This window comes from Bos indicus, chromosome 10 (genome assembly GCF_029378745.1).
Source record: "Bos indicus isolate NIAB-ARS_2022 breed Sahiwal x Tharparkar chromosome 10, NIAB-ARS_B.indTharparkar_mat_pri_1.0, whole genome shotgun sequence".
Classification (NCBI taxonomy): Eukaryota; Metazoa; Chordata; class Mammalia; order Artiodactyla; family Bovidae; genus Bos; species Bos indicus.
Genome location: NC_091769.1, coordinates 84589081 through 84607083, shown reverse-complemented (window position 1 = coordinate 84607083; position 18003 = coordinate 84589081). Strand labels below are relative to the sequence as shown.

The 18003-nt window shown below is 36.5% G+C and overlaps 1 protein-coding gene across 14 annotated transcripts in view; it reads left to right on the top strand.

Annotated features, from left to right (window-relative positions):
- The window catches only part of NUMB (NUMB endocytic adaptor protein), a 160657-nt gene that overhangs the window by 108012 nt on the left and 34642 nt on the right, over positions 1 to 18003 (top strand). For 9 of the 14 annotated variants that reach the window (XM_070797831.1, XM_070797829.1, XM_070797826.1 and 6 more), the window contains 2 exons: positions 12314 to 12388; positions 16744 to 16776. In XM_070797831.1, coding sequence (XP_070653932.1) covers positions 12314 to 12388; positions 16744 to 16776 — 108 coding nt within the window. Of the gene's footprint in view, positions 1 to 12313; positions 12389 to 16743; positions 16777 to 18003 lie in introns of those variants that run through there. The other 5 variants (XM_070797828.1, XM_070797834.1, XM_070797827.1 and 2 more) reach the window with 3 other exon arrangements.

Below are 18003 nucleotides of genomic sequence, written 5' to 3'. Positions count from 1 at the left end.
TGAAATATACCTGATATACAATGTTATGTTGGTTTCAAGTGTACATCTAAGTGATTCAGCTATGCATTCTTTGTTTACATTCTCTTCTATTATAGGTTATTACAAGATGCTGAATATAGTTCCTTGTGCTATATATACAGTAGGTCCTTGTTGTTATGTATTTTATATATAGTAGTGTACGTATTTTGATTCCAAACTCCTAACTCTCCCCGCCTTCCCCTTTCCCCTTTGGTAACGCTAAGTTATGGCTGAGTAATAGTCCATATTGTGTATATATCACATCTTCTTTATCCATTCACCTATCGATGGACACTTGGGTTATTTCTATGTCTTGGCTATTGTAAATAGTGCTGCTATGAACATTAAGGTGTGTGTATCTTTTTGAATTATAGTTTTCTCCTTATATATGCCTAGGAGTGGAATTGCAGGATCACGTGGTAGCTCTGATTCTAGTTTTTTAAGAAACCTCCATACTGTTCTCCTTAGTGGCTGCACCAGTTTACATTCCCAGTAACAGTGTAAGGTGGTTCCTTTTTCTTGGTGCCCTTTCCAGCATTTATTATTTGTAGACTTTTTGACATGGCTATTAAACAGATTTAGAAAAGGCAGAGGAACCAGAGATCAAATTGCCAACATCCATTGGATCATCGAAAAAGCAGGAGAGTTCCAGAAAAACATCTACTTCTGCTTTATTGATTACTCCAAAGCCTTTGTGTGAATCACAACTGGAAAATTCTTCAACCGATGGGAATATCAAACCACCTTACCTGCCTCCTGAGAAATCTGTATGCAAGTCAAGAAGCAACAGTTAGAACTGGATGTGAAACAACAGACTGGTTCCAAAGCAGAAAAGGAATACATCAAGGATGTATATTGTCACCCTGCTTATTTAACTTATATGCAGAATATATCATGTGAAATGCAGGGATGGATGAGGCACAAGCTGGAATCAAGTTTGCCGGGAGAAATATCAATAGGCAGATGATACCACCCTTATGGCAGAAAGTGAAGAAGAACTAAAGAGCCTCTTGATGAAAGTGAAAGAGGAGAGTGAAAAAGTTGGCTTAAAACTCAACATTCAGGGAACAAAAATCATGGCATCCCATCACTTCATGGCAAATAGATGGGGAAACAGTGAGAGACTTTATTTTGGGGGCTCCAAAATCACTGCAGATGGTGACTGCAGCCATAAAATTAAAAGATGCTTGCTCCTTGGAAGGAAATACTGAAAGAAAGTTCTCTGCATGTGCTTATGCAGAATATTTTAGGGTATCATTAAGTGATAAAGGCAAGGTACAGAACAGTTTATATGGAATGATTCTATTTATAGTTAAACAGAAAAAAAATTAAAACTTCCTGGTGGTCCAGTGGTTAAGAATCCACCTTCCAATGCGGGGGATGTGGGTTGGATCACTGGTTGAGTAACGAGGATCCCACATGCCATGGGGTAACTAAGACCATTTGCCACAACTAGAGAACCCACGTGCTGCAACTAAAACCCAGTGCAGCCAAAAATAAATAAATAATTAATTTTAAGAAAAGAAAATATGTATATGCTCACATATATGTAAGAAATATCTGTAAAAAGACAACACAGGTAATTCCGAACTCTGATAGTAAAGAATTGGTGATTTGTTCACTTTTGAATATATGTCCTTTGGAATTAGTGGCATTTTTTTTTTTTATCATGAATATGTATCATATTTATAATTAGCACATGTATATATATATTTAAACCTCATTCATAGGATTCTGAGAGGTTAAAATAATTATAGTAAAGTTAATTGAAGCACTTTTAATTGGCTACAAAATACATTAGCTTTAAAGTATTTTATGTAAGATAAATAGGCTCAGTATCTTTCTGTGTAGTTCTCATTTGTGGTAAGAAATTGCTGGTTGGGATGTATTTTAGAGGTAAGCACAGAAGATATAAAATTTATATCTTAGAAGGACTTCCCAAGTGGTGCTAGTGGTAAATAACCTGACTGCCAGTGCAGGAGACATAAGAGACGTGGGTTCAATCCTTGGGTTGGGAAGACCCCCTGGAGGAGGAAATGCCAACCTTCTCCAGTATTCTTGCCTGGGAAATCCCATGGACAGAGGAGCCTGGCAGGTTACGGTCCTTAAGGTCACAGAGAGTCTTACACGACTGAAGCAACTTAACATGCATATACAATATCTAGGGCAGCTTATTTAGAGTGTTTTTGTTTGGTCTTTTCCAAATGGTCTTTTGAAATCCTTTCAAGATGTTCATCTTCTCTGCTGTGTGTGCCTCCCTTAACCTGCCTTCCTTCCAACCCATCCCATCCCACCCTATCCCACACACTTACATGCAGGTGACCTAGGGTAGAATCAAAACCTGAAATTTTTTCCCCTATAACCTAGAGATAGATGCATTTTCTCAGTCATACTGGGCAAATGATATCTGGGCTTGCCTTAGAAACCATGAATTCTAAACTAGTATTGGATTGGTATGAAAAGTTTCCCATATAGGCAGCTAGTAGGGTGGTGGGCATGCTCACTGAGGGAGACCATATTTGGGGATAGAGATGAGTTGCTTTTGAGGTACATATGAGAGTTGCACGTGCATATCCCCACTGACCAAAAGCACCATGAGCTTTGATTTTGAGGTTACAAATTTTAGTGAGTAGGTGAGTTTGGAAATGGAATCCTCAAATAATATATATATAGCTATATATAAATCATCATTAGAATCATGTGTCAGTGAGATTGCCTAAGTGAGAAGAGAAGGTGGCCTGGGACAAATATAGAAAGGACAGGCAGTATAAATGAGTATCTTCAAAGGAAAATAAGAATGAGTAGCCAGAGAGACGAGAAACCAGGATAATGTAGTCTCAGACACCAAGATTTTCAAGGAAGAAAAATGCTGTAAAGAAATCAAGTAAGAAATGAAACTTCATTAGATTAAATGTTTGAAGGTGTTGGTGATTTAGAGTGGAGTCATGGGGATGGAATCTATGTTGAGTGGACGGATGCAAAATAAGGAGATAACAAATCTAGAGATTACTAATCCCAGAAGTTTGTCAGACAAGTTTATGTGATGGGAGAAGGGTTAAAGGGGGGGAAGTATTGCAAGAGGTAGAAGAAAACTTTTGGTGATAATGGCTGATTGTGATGATGGTTTCTCAGTTATATATTTGATTAAAAAACTCAGCAGAGCAAAACTAATACAATTATGTAAAGTTTAAAAATAAAATAAAATTGGAAGATTTAAAAAAAAAAAAAAAAACAAATCAATCCTAAAGGAAAAAACAAACAAACAAAAAAAAAAAACAAAAAAAAAAAACTCAGCAGATTGTGTACTTTAAAAGTGTGTATTTTGTTGTATGTCAGTTATACCTCCATAAGGCAGTTAAATTTTGTTTTTCAGGAAATGTGTCTTCAAAGGAGACTAGAAAGGCAGAGTAACAAAAGGAGTGTGAAGTTGAAAAACTATGTGTATATTTTGTTTTGATTTTTTAAAAACAGATTTATTAGATATAATTTGCATAAAGTGAAGTTTACTGATTTAAAGTGTGTAAATCACCAGTGGCTTGATTTTGTGTTGAATTTTGTTTTTAAAATAGTAGAGACCTGAGCATAAAGGTCTCCACAAAGAAGCATGGAGAGAGTGGATTAGTTCTAGAGTGGAGGAAGGATGCTGCTTCTATAATAGTAGCAAAGGTGGAAAACAGGGCAAATGCACTTTAATTTATGGTGTTGGTGGCCCGAAATTGATGAGATTCTATTCTAAAGATATATTTTCTCAAAGAAATAAAAAGTGAAGGCATGTGTAGAAGAGTGGAGAGAGAGATTATAGAATTAGATTTTGAAGACTGGCATAGCTACTCTAGAGAACAAGCAATACAGACTATGCAATTACTCGAAATAGAAATGCAGTTACTAGACATTAGTCAAATGAAGCTCCAGCTGGTTTGATCTCTGCCATGTGTTTTTAAATATACTAGTGCCTATGAAAGTGTAATAATATTAGAACAGTAATTAAAGTAGGTTTCAAAGCTTGTCTTACAACTCTATCTGCTAATTAAAAAAAGATACTGTTAATAAACAGAATTATGTCCTTGCTCATTATTATCAAACGGTAAAGACCAAGGGAACAAATGCATTTTGTATCAGAATGGGACGGCTCTTTACAGACAGATACATGGAGACTTCCCATTACTTTCCATTGGCTAAGATGGAATCAAGTCAAATCTATAGTTGAAAGTCAAGAAAACAAATATTTGGTATTTTCAGCTTGTACCAAGGAGGCAAGCTCTTCTTGCAGGGAAACCAGTTGAAAGGATGACTGTCATGTAAGCAGCTAACAATGTCAGCCACAGTCACTATATCGTATATGATCTTCACTGTCCTCTCATTTTGTGTTATTTTTTCCTGCTGCCACTGCTTTAATCAAGTCCTCATCTTTGTTTTCTCTCTCAGACCATTATAAGAGCTCTTGACCTTTTTTTTTTTTTGCTTTTGATCTTGTTTTCCTTCCAAACTATTGTCTTAGTGCATAGTAGGGACGGGGGAGCCTGGTGGGCTGCCGTCTATGGGGTCGCACAGAGTCGGACATGACTGAAGCGACTTAGCAGCAGCAGCAGCAGTAGTGATCTTTCTAAATTGTAAATATAGTTATGTCACTTTCCTGCTTCCTGTGCTTCAGTGGCTCTGTTATAAAATCCTGGAGAGGCATCTAGGCTTTTGTAAAAGTGTACATTTTTAAGCCAAACTACCTGAATTTGTGTTTGATCTATGCCAGTTATTATTAATTGTGTGATCTCTCTTAAAAATTACTTACCCTTTGATGAATGGATAAAGAAGATGTGGTATGTGTATACAATGGAATATTAGCCATAAAAAAGAATGAAATAGGGACTTCCCTGGTTGGCCCATTGGCTAAGACTCCACATTCCCAATGCAAGGGGCCTAGGTTTGATCCCTTGTCAAGGAACTAGATCCCACGTGCCACAAATAAGAGTTCATGTGCTGCAAGTAAGACCTGGTGCAGCCAAATTAAAAAGAAAGAAAGAAAGAGAAATTACCTGTTGACATAATGGATAAGAATCCGCCTGCCAGCGTAGGAGGCACAGGTTCAATCCCTGATCCAGGAAGAGCCCAAATGCCTTGGAGCAACTCAGCCTGTATGCCACAACTTCTGAAGCCTATGGGCTGTAACATCTGAAGCCTGCAAGCATGGAGCCTGTGTTCCTCAGCAAGAGAAGCCACTGTGATGAGAAGCCTTTGCACTTCAGTGAAGAGTAGCACCCACTCACTGCAACTGAAGAAAGCCCGTGCACAGCAATGAAGACCCAGCACAGCCATAAATAAAGAATGAAATAAAGCCATTGGCAGCAACATGGATGGACCTGGAGATTATCACACTAAGTAAAGTAAGCCAGAAAGAAAAAGACAAATAACATTATATTGCTTATATATGGAATCTTTAAAAACAAATTTTTTTTTTAATGAACTTATGTATCAAACAGAAGTAGAAGCACAGATATAGGTAACAGATTTACAGTTACCAAAGGGGAAAGTGGGTCCAGGATAAATTAGGAGTTTGGGATTGACATATATACACTACTATATATTAATATAAAAAAGTTAACCAACAAGGACCTGCTGTATAGCACAGAGAACTATACTAAGTATTTTGTAATAACCTATGAGGGAGAAGAATCTGAAAAAGAGTCTATGTGTGTGTGATGTGTATGCGTGCATGTGCACGCACTAAGTCACTTCAGTTGTGTCCGACTCTGTGTGACCCCATGGACTGCAGCCTGCCAGGCTCTATGGGCTTCTCCAGGCAAGAATACTAGAGTGGGTTGCCATGCCCTCTTCCTGGGGATCTTGCTGACCCAGGGATCAAACCGGCATCTCTTACATCTAACCTGTATTGGCAGGCGGATTCTTTACCATTAGTGTCACCTGGGAAGCTGGGAGGCCAGGAAGCCCCCATATGTGTGTGTGTGTGTGTGTGTGTGTGTGTAAATTGAATCACTTTGTACTGCACCTGAAACAGTTTAAATCAACTATATGTCAATTAAAAAATTTAAAAAGAAATTACTTAACCTCTCTGTGCCTCAGTTTTTTCATCTATAAAATGAGAACTTGAATTAGTATAGGTTATGAAAATTAAGTTAGGGCTTCCCAGGTAGTGCTCGTGGTAAAGAACCCGCCTGCCAATGCAGGAGATGTAAGAGACGTGGGTTCAATCCCTAGGTCGGGAAGATCCCCTGAAGGAGGTCACAGCAATCCACTCCGGTATTCTTGCCGGAGAATCCCATGGACAGAGGAACCTGATGGGATACAGTCCATGGGGTAGTAAAGAGTCGGACAGGACTGAAGTGACTTAGCACTCGTGAAAATTAAATGAGTAGATACATTATATGAAAAACACACCACTAGCACATAGTGCTGCTGCTGCTGCTAAGTCGCTTCAGTCGTGTCCGACTCTGTGCGACCCCATAGACGGCAGTCCACCAGGCTTCCCGTCCCAGGGATTCTCCAGGCAAGAACACTGGAGTGGGTTGCCATTTCCTTCTCCAATGCATGAAAGTGAAAAGTGAAAGTGAAGTCGCTCAGTCGTGTCCGACTGTTAGCGACCCCATGGACTTCAGCCTACCAGGCTCCTCCGTCCATGGGATTTTCTAGGCAAGAGTACTGGAGTAGGGTGCCATCGCCTTCTCCGAGCACATAGTGAGTACACAATAAATATTTGCTGCTGCTCTTGGTGTTATTGGTTAGATAACAACTGAATGTTGAAGTTTTTAATCTGAATTTCTTGGGTGTTTTCCTTAGTTAATTTTTCTTTGAAACACTGCAAGTTAAATATCTTCTCTTGAAAAGGAGTCAAGTTTTTGATAGATGTTTGGTGCCTGAGGACTTATGTATTGGTCATACCAACTTCTCTTAGCTGTAAAAATTCTATTTATCCCAGGAGATGAAATATTTTCTGTTGCTTACAATTTTACAGCTTGAGTGTGACAGTCTTCTGCATACTCAGTGTTTCATTTCAAAGCTGCTTCACACTGTAAAACTTAATGTTCAATCATTTTAATCTATTTTAAGCTTTAAATTTAAGTGATTAGATTTAACCCATATGCTTAGTTTAGTTTTTTCTTTTTTTTTTGGTTGTGCTGAGTGACTTGTAGGATCTTAGTTCTGCGACTGGGGATTGAACCCCAGCTCAGCAGTAAAAGCATGGAGTCCCAACCACTGGTATGCTGGGGAGTTCCCATATATACTTAGTTTAGATCAATTGTTCAAATGTAATTGTGCTCCAAATTTATACATAAAAAATAGTCCATTTTAATTTAGCTACTTCTTTTTGATTAAAGCCCCTGAACAAGGTTTGATGTATGTTGTGCACATCTGCATTCTTTATTTGCCTATAACATAGGCTATGTGTATGTGATAATGTGCCTTATAGCTTCTTATAAATTAATGACTGTCACTGTTTGTTAATGTTGAGAACTGCTGACTATGTAGTCTCTCACATCAGAGCTCTACAATTCTCATGGATAACAGTATGAAAGCAGAGGGATAATTTACTTTTAAATTTTTTTTTTTTTTTCAAGAAAACGAAAAATGACGTAATTCATCCAAGAATGAAATTCTACACACTAGTTTTTCTAAGCTACATTTTTGTGAATAAAAGTCCTTGACTCAGAGGGAGTTTGGAAAAGGCATACAGACAAAGAAGTCGCAGTGTCAAATATTTTAGCCATTAAAGCATAAATCAGCTGCAGTTCTTCTGTGAGGTAGTGTCTCAGAGAGGAAAAGAGACATTTTTAATAATGTTTTTTTCAATTGGCATGTTTTTCTAATAGACAGAAGGCTGATTTCCATCTCCACATTTCTAAAATAGATTATGTGACTGAGTCAGTCCATGTGAGATACTTTTATTTTCTTCTTTTTACCAAGTCTTTTCATCAAGTCTTCCCTCCTTTCCCCCTCTCCCCGCCCCCTTGTCATAAATACCTGTATGTGACCAGTTGAGTTGATAAAGATGATAGAATAAAATCTTTTGGAAACACTTTGAAATTCTGTATTCATTTTTCCAAATTGGAAGGGAAGAGGTTAATAGTCATCATATGCAGATGACATGATGCTTTATATAGAAAACCCTAAAAAGTCCACACAGAAACTTTTAGAACTGATAAATGAGTTCAGCAAGGTGCAGGATGCAATATTAACATACAGAAATCTGTTCCATTTCTTTACACTAACGGTGAAATAGCAGAAAGAACAAGTTAAAAAAAAAAAGAATCCTGCTTAAAATTGCATCAAAAAAGATAAAATACCTGGGAGTAAACCTGACCAAAGAGGTGAAAGACTTACATGCTGAGAACAGTAAAACATGGATAAAGGAAATTGAAGACAGTTCCAAGAAATAAAATGATATCCCATGCTCTTGGGTTGGAAGAATTAATATTGTTAAAATGGTCATACTACCCAAAGCAGTCTACAAATTTTGATGCAATTCCTATCAAATTACCTATGACATTTTTAACAGAAGTGGAACACATACTCCTAAAACTTATGTGGAACCAGAGAAGACCCAGAATTGCCAAGGCAATCCTGAGGAAAAAGAACAAAGCTGGAGGCATTAACCATGACCCCCCTCCCAACTTCAGACAGTACTACAAAGCTACAGTAGTAATAGTTGTTTAACAGTAGTTAAAACAACATGGTATTGGCGTAAAATGGATCCGTGGATCAGCGTAAAATGGATCAGACATATGGATCAGTGGAACAGAATAGAGAACCCAGAAATAAATGCGTACACCTATGGTCAATTAATCTTTGACAAAGGAGGCAAGAATATACATTGGAGAAAAGACAGTCTTTTCAGGAAGTGGTGTTAGGAAAGCTGGACAGCCACATATAAATCAGTGAAGTTAAAACACTCCCTCACACCACACACAAAAATAACTCAAACTCAAAATGTCCTAAAGACTTAATATTAGACATGAGAACCATAAAACTCCTAGAAGAGAACATAAACAAGACATTCTCTGACATAAATCCTAGCGATATTCTCTTAGATCAGTCTCCCAGTGCAAAAGAAATAAAAACAAAAGTAAACAAATGGGACTTAATCAAACTTAGAAACTTTGGTACAGCTAAGGAGGCCATAGACAAAAGACAACCTGTGGACTGGCAGAAAATACTTGCAAATGATATGACCAATGGGGGCTTAATTTCCACAATATATAAGCATTTCATACAGTGTAATATCAAAAAACAAACAACCCAGTCAGAGGGTGACTAGAAGACCTAAATAGACATTACTTCAAAGAAGACATACAGATGGCCAACAGGCACATTAAAAGATGCTCAACATTGCTGATTATTAGAGAAATGCAAATCAGAATTACAAAGAGGTATCCCTTCACAGCAGTCAGAAGGGCCATTATCAAAAAGCCTACAAATAATAAATGCTGACAAGGGTTTGGAGAAAAGGGAACCCTCCTACACTATTGGTGGTATTATAAATTGGTACAGCCACAATGGAAGTATGGTATTTCCTTAAATATGGAAGGAAGTATGGAGTTTCCTTAAAAAAAAAAAAAAAACTAACTAAAAATAAAATTACCATATGATCCAGCGATCACACTCCTGGGCTTATATCTGAGGAAAATTATAATTCCAGAAGATATATGCAGGTACCTCTATGGCAGTCCAGCAGTTAAGACTGCACGCTTCCACTTAGTTCCATCCCTGGTTGAGGAACGAAGATCCCACAAGCTGTGTGGTGCAGCCAAAACATAAACATGCACACACATACACACAAAAGATACATGCACCAGTGTTCATAGCAGCTCTGTTTACAATAGTCAAGACATGGAAGCAACCTAAGTATCCATCAACAGATGAGTGGATAAAGGAGATGTGGTATATATACACACACACAATGGAATATCACTCAGCCATAAGAAAGAATGAAATAATGTCATTTGCAGCAACATGAGTGGACCTAGAGATTATTATACTAAGTGAAGAAGTCAGAGTAGGGAAAGACAAATGTATGATGTCTCTTATATGTGGAATCTAAAAAAGATGATACAAATGAACTTGCAAAACAGAAACAAACTCAACAGACGTAAAAAATGTACTTACAGTTACTAAATGGGAAAGGGGAAGGAAGGGATAAATCAGGAGTTGGACTAACAGATGCACACTACTGTATATAAAATAGATAACCAATAAGGACCTACTTATAGCACAGGGAGCTATATTCAATATCTTGTAATAACCTATAATAAAAAAGAATGAGGATGAATATATAAAATATATATAACTGAATATATTATTTGATTCACTTAAAAGTGAATCTTGCTGTTTTACATTTATTCAAAATTACAGCAGTTACAATTATTTAGATATTTTAAGTATTTTGCCCTTAGTTTATGATCTTTATGATTGATACCTCAGGTATTTTGTTACCTAAAGTCTAGCAGTTTCCTAAATTGATTTTAATTATGTAGGTTTTATGCATTCAGTCAGTATTGGAAAGATGGGAATAAAAATGAAAAATTCAATATATGAGCATTGTAAGACTATTGTGGGTCAGGCTGCTTGGGTTTGAGCATTCACTGGCTGAATGGTTTTGAGCAAGTTACTTAAACTCTCTATGCATGTGTTCCCTAGGGCACTAGTTATTGTGCCCATGAATTGCTACTGTTTCACCTTCATCCAGGGCCAGATGGTGGGAGATTCAGGGAGAGGGTAAAAAAGCAGAAGTCGGGATTGGAGGTGTTGACGCCACCTTTCTGGAATCACAGTCTGTGAGAGGTGCGTGGCTCTTGCAGGTTTCCCTTGCTGCTCCCACTGACACCACCACAGGGTTTCCTGGGGATTGGGGTGTGAAAGAACAAAAATAAATAAATAAAGGGATGGGGATCCCTATACTTTTTGAGGATAAGGTATTCACATACCTGGTCCTTGAGCCAGAGATAGAGTGCTTTTCCCAGAGTTCTGACTGTGCCATAGCACTCCCTTTTGGATATCTGGCTGTGTTAAGTTCAAGCTGGAGGGACCAAAGGAGGGGGGAGGGGCATGGAAGGTAAACTCTCTGCCAATTCAGAAATACCTTGAATTCTGATGTTCTCTGATTTATCTTACACTCTTTACAGAGATCTCAGATAGGTGCTCCATGCAGTCTATTCTGGTTTTATGATTTCATTCAGAGCGTTGGACAGGATGCCATGCTCTGCTAAGTCACTTCAGTCATGTCCAACTCTGTGCAGCCCTATAGACTGTAGCCCACCAGGCTCCTCTATCCATGGGATTCTCCAGGCAAGAATACTGGAGTGGGCTTCCATTTCCTTCTCCAGGGGATCTTCCCAACTCAGGGATTGACAGTGAAGTCTCTCCTTCATTGACAGAGGGTTCTTTACCACTAGTGCCACCTGGGAAGCCAGGACAGGGTAAGACATGTCTACTCCCATCTTACCAGAACCAGACTCTAAATCTCCTTTTAAAAGAGCACTTGTGATATTGCCATCATCCATTGTACTTTTTAACCCAAGACTATTCCCATACTAAGATATAATTTGAATAATAATACTGCCTTGCAAAAAAAGGCGCTTTTTAGCTCTCCATTGTCTCTGGGGTTCAGTACAGACTCATTTCAGTATTCAAGTTTCATAGCTGCATATACCTCATATTCTTGCCAGATGAGGAATACTTGCTGATGTAATTATTATTCTATTCCACACCTATAGCTTTTGTTTAATTCTCCCTGCCTAAAATAGTTTTCCAGCCTTTCCCATATGGCTTCTTCAAGTTCTATACATATTTTAAAGCTCAAATGTACTGTCTTAAACTTTTAGTTTTCAGCCCTCTTATTATGTGCTTCCCATAAAAAGAGTATGTGATCTCTTCAGGCCTTGAATAGCTGTTGTTTTCCTTTGTACCTTTTCAGTATATACACACACACATGCTTTGTTTTAGGATTATTTTTTATGTCTAGAGATAAACAGTGTCTAGCACAAGCTTTTATGCCTCAGATTCACTAGATTCAGGTAACATTTACCTGAATGTTTACCTGACATTTACCTTTCCTTATCATGTTCTTTTTCACCTACTCCCCTTTAACAACTCTTTGAGACCTTTATTCTAAATCTCATTCATATGAGGACACGAGAATAAGTAAAGTCACATTATCTTAACTGTTGTGTAATGCTATGAGTTTCTTGAGTGGAATTTTAGTATTCAATTTTCTACCACATAATACCTACCATATAGTAGCTACTTAGTAAACACAGCAATATCCCTAACTCTTATCTTCTTTCTACAGTACCTTGGGCATGTAGAAGTTGATGAATCAAGAGGAATGCACATCTGTGAAGATGCTGTAAAAAGACTGAAAGCTGTATGTATTTGATGGTTGCCAGTGTTGATCTGTATGCTATAAACACTTTCTCAAAAGATTTTGCTCAGTAAATTTCAGTGATTCATTGTCCAGTAAGAACAGTGTTTCTTCTAAGGCAAAAGATGTGTGCTCATTAATAAAGAGCATTTCACGTTGTCCATCCAAAGATGTAAGTTTTAATGACCAGCTGCTTCAGTGTAGGCCAGACATTATCTAAAAGATAGTTTTAATTCAGAACCCATGTTAAACTAGTGGTATGAACTCTTATAGATAACTAATATTCTAAAACCAGGGTAAAACTATTTCAGTCACTTAACCTAACTGTGATAACTGGGTTATAAATTAGTAATTTTAAATCTGTAGGAAACAGCTTTCCAGGGAAAAAAAAAAGTATAAAATAGAGATATCTGTTAATGGCCGGTGAGGTTTATTTTGGGGAGACTTCCTATCATTACTGCTATCCCCCAGTTTCCTTCTCTGTACTCCTCTAACATTAAGTATTTCCCTGCCTTTTGCACAAACTTCAGCATATTTGAAGTGGAGAGTCCTTTTCAAGGATCAATAATGTCTATTTTGCCTGTTACGCCATAGAATACATCCCAGGCATATGCCTGTGTGTTTAATAAAAGGAGTTCAGAGTTCATAAAGGTTCAGATTAAGGTGTTAATAGTTTTGAAGTTTGGATAGGTTTGAAGAATGTTTTTTGGATTCTGACAGCCCTTTTTACAACCTTCCTTTTCTCCAATGTGTGGCCTTTTCTGCCTTTGCTGTGAAAGCTTTAAGCATTACTTCTGCATGCCCTTGCCCCAGCAGCATTAAATACTTGTTGCTTTGGGTTTGCTGATATGCTAGGCTGCCACAAATTTGGCTACTAATGAATGAGTGCTTTTTTTTCCCCCTCAATTTGCTTAATCAAAACTTTTCCGCTTCTTGGTGTATTTTATATGACCTCTTATATATAATTGCTCAGTATAAAAGATATGAAATCAAGGAAGCAACCAACTCATCGAAGTGGATTGTGTTTTCCAGCAAATGTCTAAATCTATTATAGAAAGGAAAGGAGGAGAAAAATAACTGATTATGGTATGCAAAAAACATAAAAAAAAATAACCCAGAACAATATACAGATATACATACCCTTTACCTCAGATTTTGGTTATTTAAATTCTTAAATGTTTGAATACCTTCTTAGTCTTATCTGTGCTCTTCATTTAATCATCATTAATGTTAAAGGAACTTCATAGTTTTATAGACTTGCCATGTCCACCTAAATATGGTCCCGAGTTAAATGCAGCCGCAGATAATACAGTTTTCAAAGAAACTTAAATTCAGTCTCTTATTTAACAAAATAATTCTAAGTTCACTAAGAGAATAAGATTAAGAATACTTTTAAAGATTTTTAATTGAAGGATGATTGCTTTACAAAGTTGTGTTGGTTTCTTCTGTATAGGAACGTGAATCAGCCATAAATATATATATATCCCCTCTTCCTTGAACGCTCTAGGTTGTCACAGAGCACCAGGCTGAGCTCTCTGTGTCAGTTTCCCATTTGTTAATACTCAGTGAAACTTCCCCTTCTACTAATGCCCTTTCTAATGCTATATGGAAACGGTTGCAGAAAGTTGGAAGTCTTCAGATGTTGTTCATCCTCAGATCATATCATGTTAGTCTGCAAAAATACATGATTTTTGTCTTTTCATATTTTTACTACACAAATTTCTAGATGCCTTTTTTCCTCCTTTTACCAAACATTTATCTAACAAACATCTGTAATCTACTGTGCCAGATGCTTATATTGTGCCAAAAGCTGTGTCTGGGAGATGTGTTTATTTTCATAGATGATAAATACTCCTCTTAGAGTTTCAAATAAATGGAAGCAAACATAAAAATGTACAAATCTACAGACTGAAGAAGAAATAGCATATCTGGAACAAGTTTGAATGCCAAAAAGTTTTAAAATATAAAGAATTATGTAGCTCAAATGTACCAGTTAAATAGGAAAACAAACATCTTAAACCTATCACTCAAATCATTGTTGAACTAAAAATGTAATGTTCTAGTGTTTTTTAAATTTGTGGGGGATTGAAGTAGCAGGATAATTTGCAAGTACAGTTTTTTTATTTTCCTTCCAAGTGATTTGTTAAAATTTATGATTACTTTAACTTCAATTAGAAGTTATCAACATACTTTATATTCTCAAAGGAAAAGATATAATTAAACAAATACTTCTCAGAGACTAGATATGTTTAATTTTTTTTTACATTATATTCATAAAGTTAGGTACAGTGTTTTCAATTCATTTACTTTGTGGCATAATTTACTTAGCCACTTAGGGGTGTAGATTGTATAAGATAAATGAAAGAAAGGACTGTTGCCCATTTTCAGTGCCTTGATGACATAGTTGCAGAGTGAGGAGTACCAATTTTATAAAAAGCGTTTTGGGCCTTTGGTTATCTTGCTTGATACTGGTGCAAGAGGACCTTTTAAAATGTCTTTTCTTCCCATTGTCTCTGTAAATGTCTTTCGCACTCTGTCTTGGTTTTAGACTAGTTTCATTATACTACCAGTTTCTAATATGTTGGTTTTTTATTCACTATTTGATATATTTGTTTTAATATATGTTCTTGTTTTAGCAGGTAAAAGAATCATAATTGTTTTTTAAATTAGTTTTATTCTCTAATCTAATAACTGTCTTGATGCATTTTGCACGTCATCTTTTTTCATTAACATCTGAGGTCTTTTATAAAAAGAAGGCAAACTCCATGTTTAACAGGAGCTTTTCTGGGAGCTAAATTAAATATTAATGAATCTTCTTCTGGTACCTTCCTGTCCTTAAAGAATGGTGAATCTTTTAACATCGCCTGTACCTTTTAAAAGCTGGTGGTTACCTAAAAGTCTAACAAAGCTAGAGTCACCAAACTTGGCAGCAGAAATAAGCTTAGTCTTACTATGTAACTACCCACTTTCCTTATTATATTTCTAGCTTAAATTGAAAACATTTTGTGGAAATATTTGATGCTGTTTGTGTTTTTCAAAACCTAGAGAAAAAAACTATTTAGTGTTTGAGAATATTGAATGAATTTATAAATTATCTGTTGTTGTTCAGTCGCGTCCGGCTCTTTGTGACCCTGAGGACTGCAGCATACCAGGCACCTCTGTCTTCCACGATCTCCCGAGTTTGCTCAGATTCATGTCCATTGAGTTGGTAATGCTATCTAGCCATACCATCCTCTTAGATAAATTATCTAAGAGAGTCAAATTTCTGTATAGTTGTCTTTTTCTAGGCATTTGTTCACTGTTAATAACAGTTTATAAAAGGCAAAGGCTTAAAGTATAGTTCAGCCAAAACTAAGAAATGTTAACATTAAGCTAGCTTGGGTGAACTAGAACTCATCTACTTTGCATAAATTCTTCAGACTTTACATGGTGGCCAGTTTGCAAAATTTGTATATGCTTAAAAAATTGTGCTGGGATCACAGACACTTGTCTCTTTTTTACCTACATATACTTATAACTGTCACTGCAAATTTCTTTATTCTAAAATAGAATTTTAAAAGAAAATACGACCATATTCCTCAGATTTCAGCTGTGGCTCACAGATGTGGTTTGGTTCTCAAATATATTCATTTTCTCAACTCCAATGAAAGCATTGGCCTTGTGTTCTTTATAGATGATTTATTCCGTGTTTGAAATCGAAAATATCTGTTAATTCCCTATGATTGCTGTGGAATTGATCAGCACATACATACATATAAATCAATCCTAATGCATTAGTAAGAATTCTCTAAGTGACATCTTTAACTCAAAAAGAAAAAGTCTTAACAAGGATCCTTGCTGCACACTTACAATTTAAGTGTAGCATTTTTTAATGTTACTGTGTGATCATTTGAGTGTGGACTGGTTTTTTAATTGGTGACTTCCACATATTCAACCACTGATTTTAAATTGAAAAATGTACATCTACCAATATATTTACCACTTACTATTATGAAAGTTTTAATGCAAATCTCACCAAATCTGTATGTCATAATCTTTTTCTCTGCTGCCAAATTTGAATAATCTGTTTTAAACGTCAAAAGAGAATGCTAAAGTAACTAGTTGCTCTGCATGAATACAGGTTCTGATATCTTCTCTTTCTGTGGATTCTTAGGCCGTACAGTATGTTTCCCTGCATTTTCATGCACCCTTCCTTTTTCCCTGTCACTCCTGGTATGGATAACTCTTTAAAACTCTCACTTCCTCCCCTTCTCCTACTTTGCCCTTCACCTACCCTCTGTGTGTGCTTATTGCTGTGAAACCCTGGGACATTAAGCCCATACAATAATAGCGCTCGACTTGTCCCCCTGTTCCTCCAGGAAAGGAAGTTCTTCAAAGGCTTCTTTGGAAAAGTAAGTTTGATGCCACATTCGTGCCTTGCTTTATAAGGAGTTACACCCCTAGTATAGCATTCATGTATTTTTTAAAAAGAAGTACAGCTTTGGTTTCTTTATAATACAGGAATTGATTTGATGGAATATGGAAATTAATGAATCTGGAAGCTGCTGTCTATGATATTACCTGTGTGTTTGTTGATACTAAATCTGATAATTCCTAGGAAAGTCCAATAAATAAATCAAGTAGGTTAAAAAATAATTGCTTCCTCAAAACTAGGTGTTTAAATAAATTTGATTTAGCAAAGTTGTTCGTATTAGAATATTTTTGAACAAGTAGGCTTTACTTAGTGCTCCATATTGACAGAGAAGTAGGAAGAAATACTAAATTCAAGTGAAAATTAAATGTATCCTAAATTTTACATTTATTGCTATTACTTTTTTTCAATTTAAGTTAAATTTCAGGTGAAGTAAGTCAAGTATGTGAACTTATCTTTGGGAATCCTGTGGTTTTTAACCTGGGATGGTAACTTAAGAAAAACTATCTTAATTAGTAGTCTATCAAATGTATGTCATATGTGTAATGTTCTTTATGTAGGTGCTTTTTAGTTTTGTTTTTTTTTTTTAATTTTTTTTCTATTTTTTTCTTTTTGGCTGCACCCAGCAGTATGTGGGAACTTCATTCCCTGGGCAGGGATTGAACCTGGGCCCTCTGCAGTGGAAACATAGAGGCTTAACCACTGGGCCGCGGGGGAAGTCCCATGTAGGTGCTTTTTAAAGAATGATTGTTCAGTGTTCAGATTTCCTTATAATGTGTAGGGTGACAATACAAAAATAGATAAATACATTTCTAACATTTTTGTGTCTAAGCTTATTGTTTAGTTTTTTTTTTAATTTAAATTAATTTATTTTAATTGGAGGCTAATTACTTTACAATATTGTATTGGTTTTGCCATATATCAAACATGAATCCGCCATGGGTGTACATGTGTTCCCCATCCTGAACCCCTCTCCCACCTCCCTCCCTGTACCATCCCTCTGGGTCATCCCAGTGCACCAGCCCCAAGCATCCTATATCCTGCATCAAACCTGTATTGTTTAGTTTTGAGTAAGTGCCACAAAATAGCATCCTGTATCCTGCATCGAACCTGTATTGTTTAGTTTTGAGTAAGTGCCACAAAATAATAATTCAGACTGAGACAGTATAAAAAAACTACTGTCATTTTTATAACTCAGTGTACATTA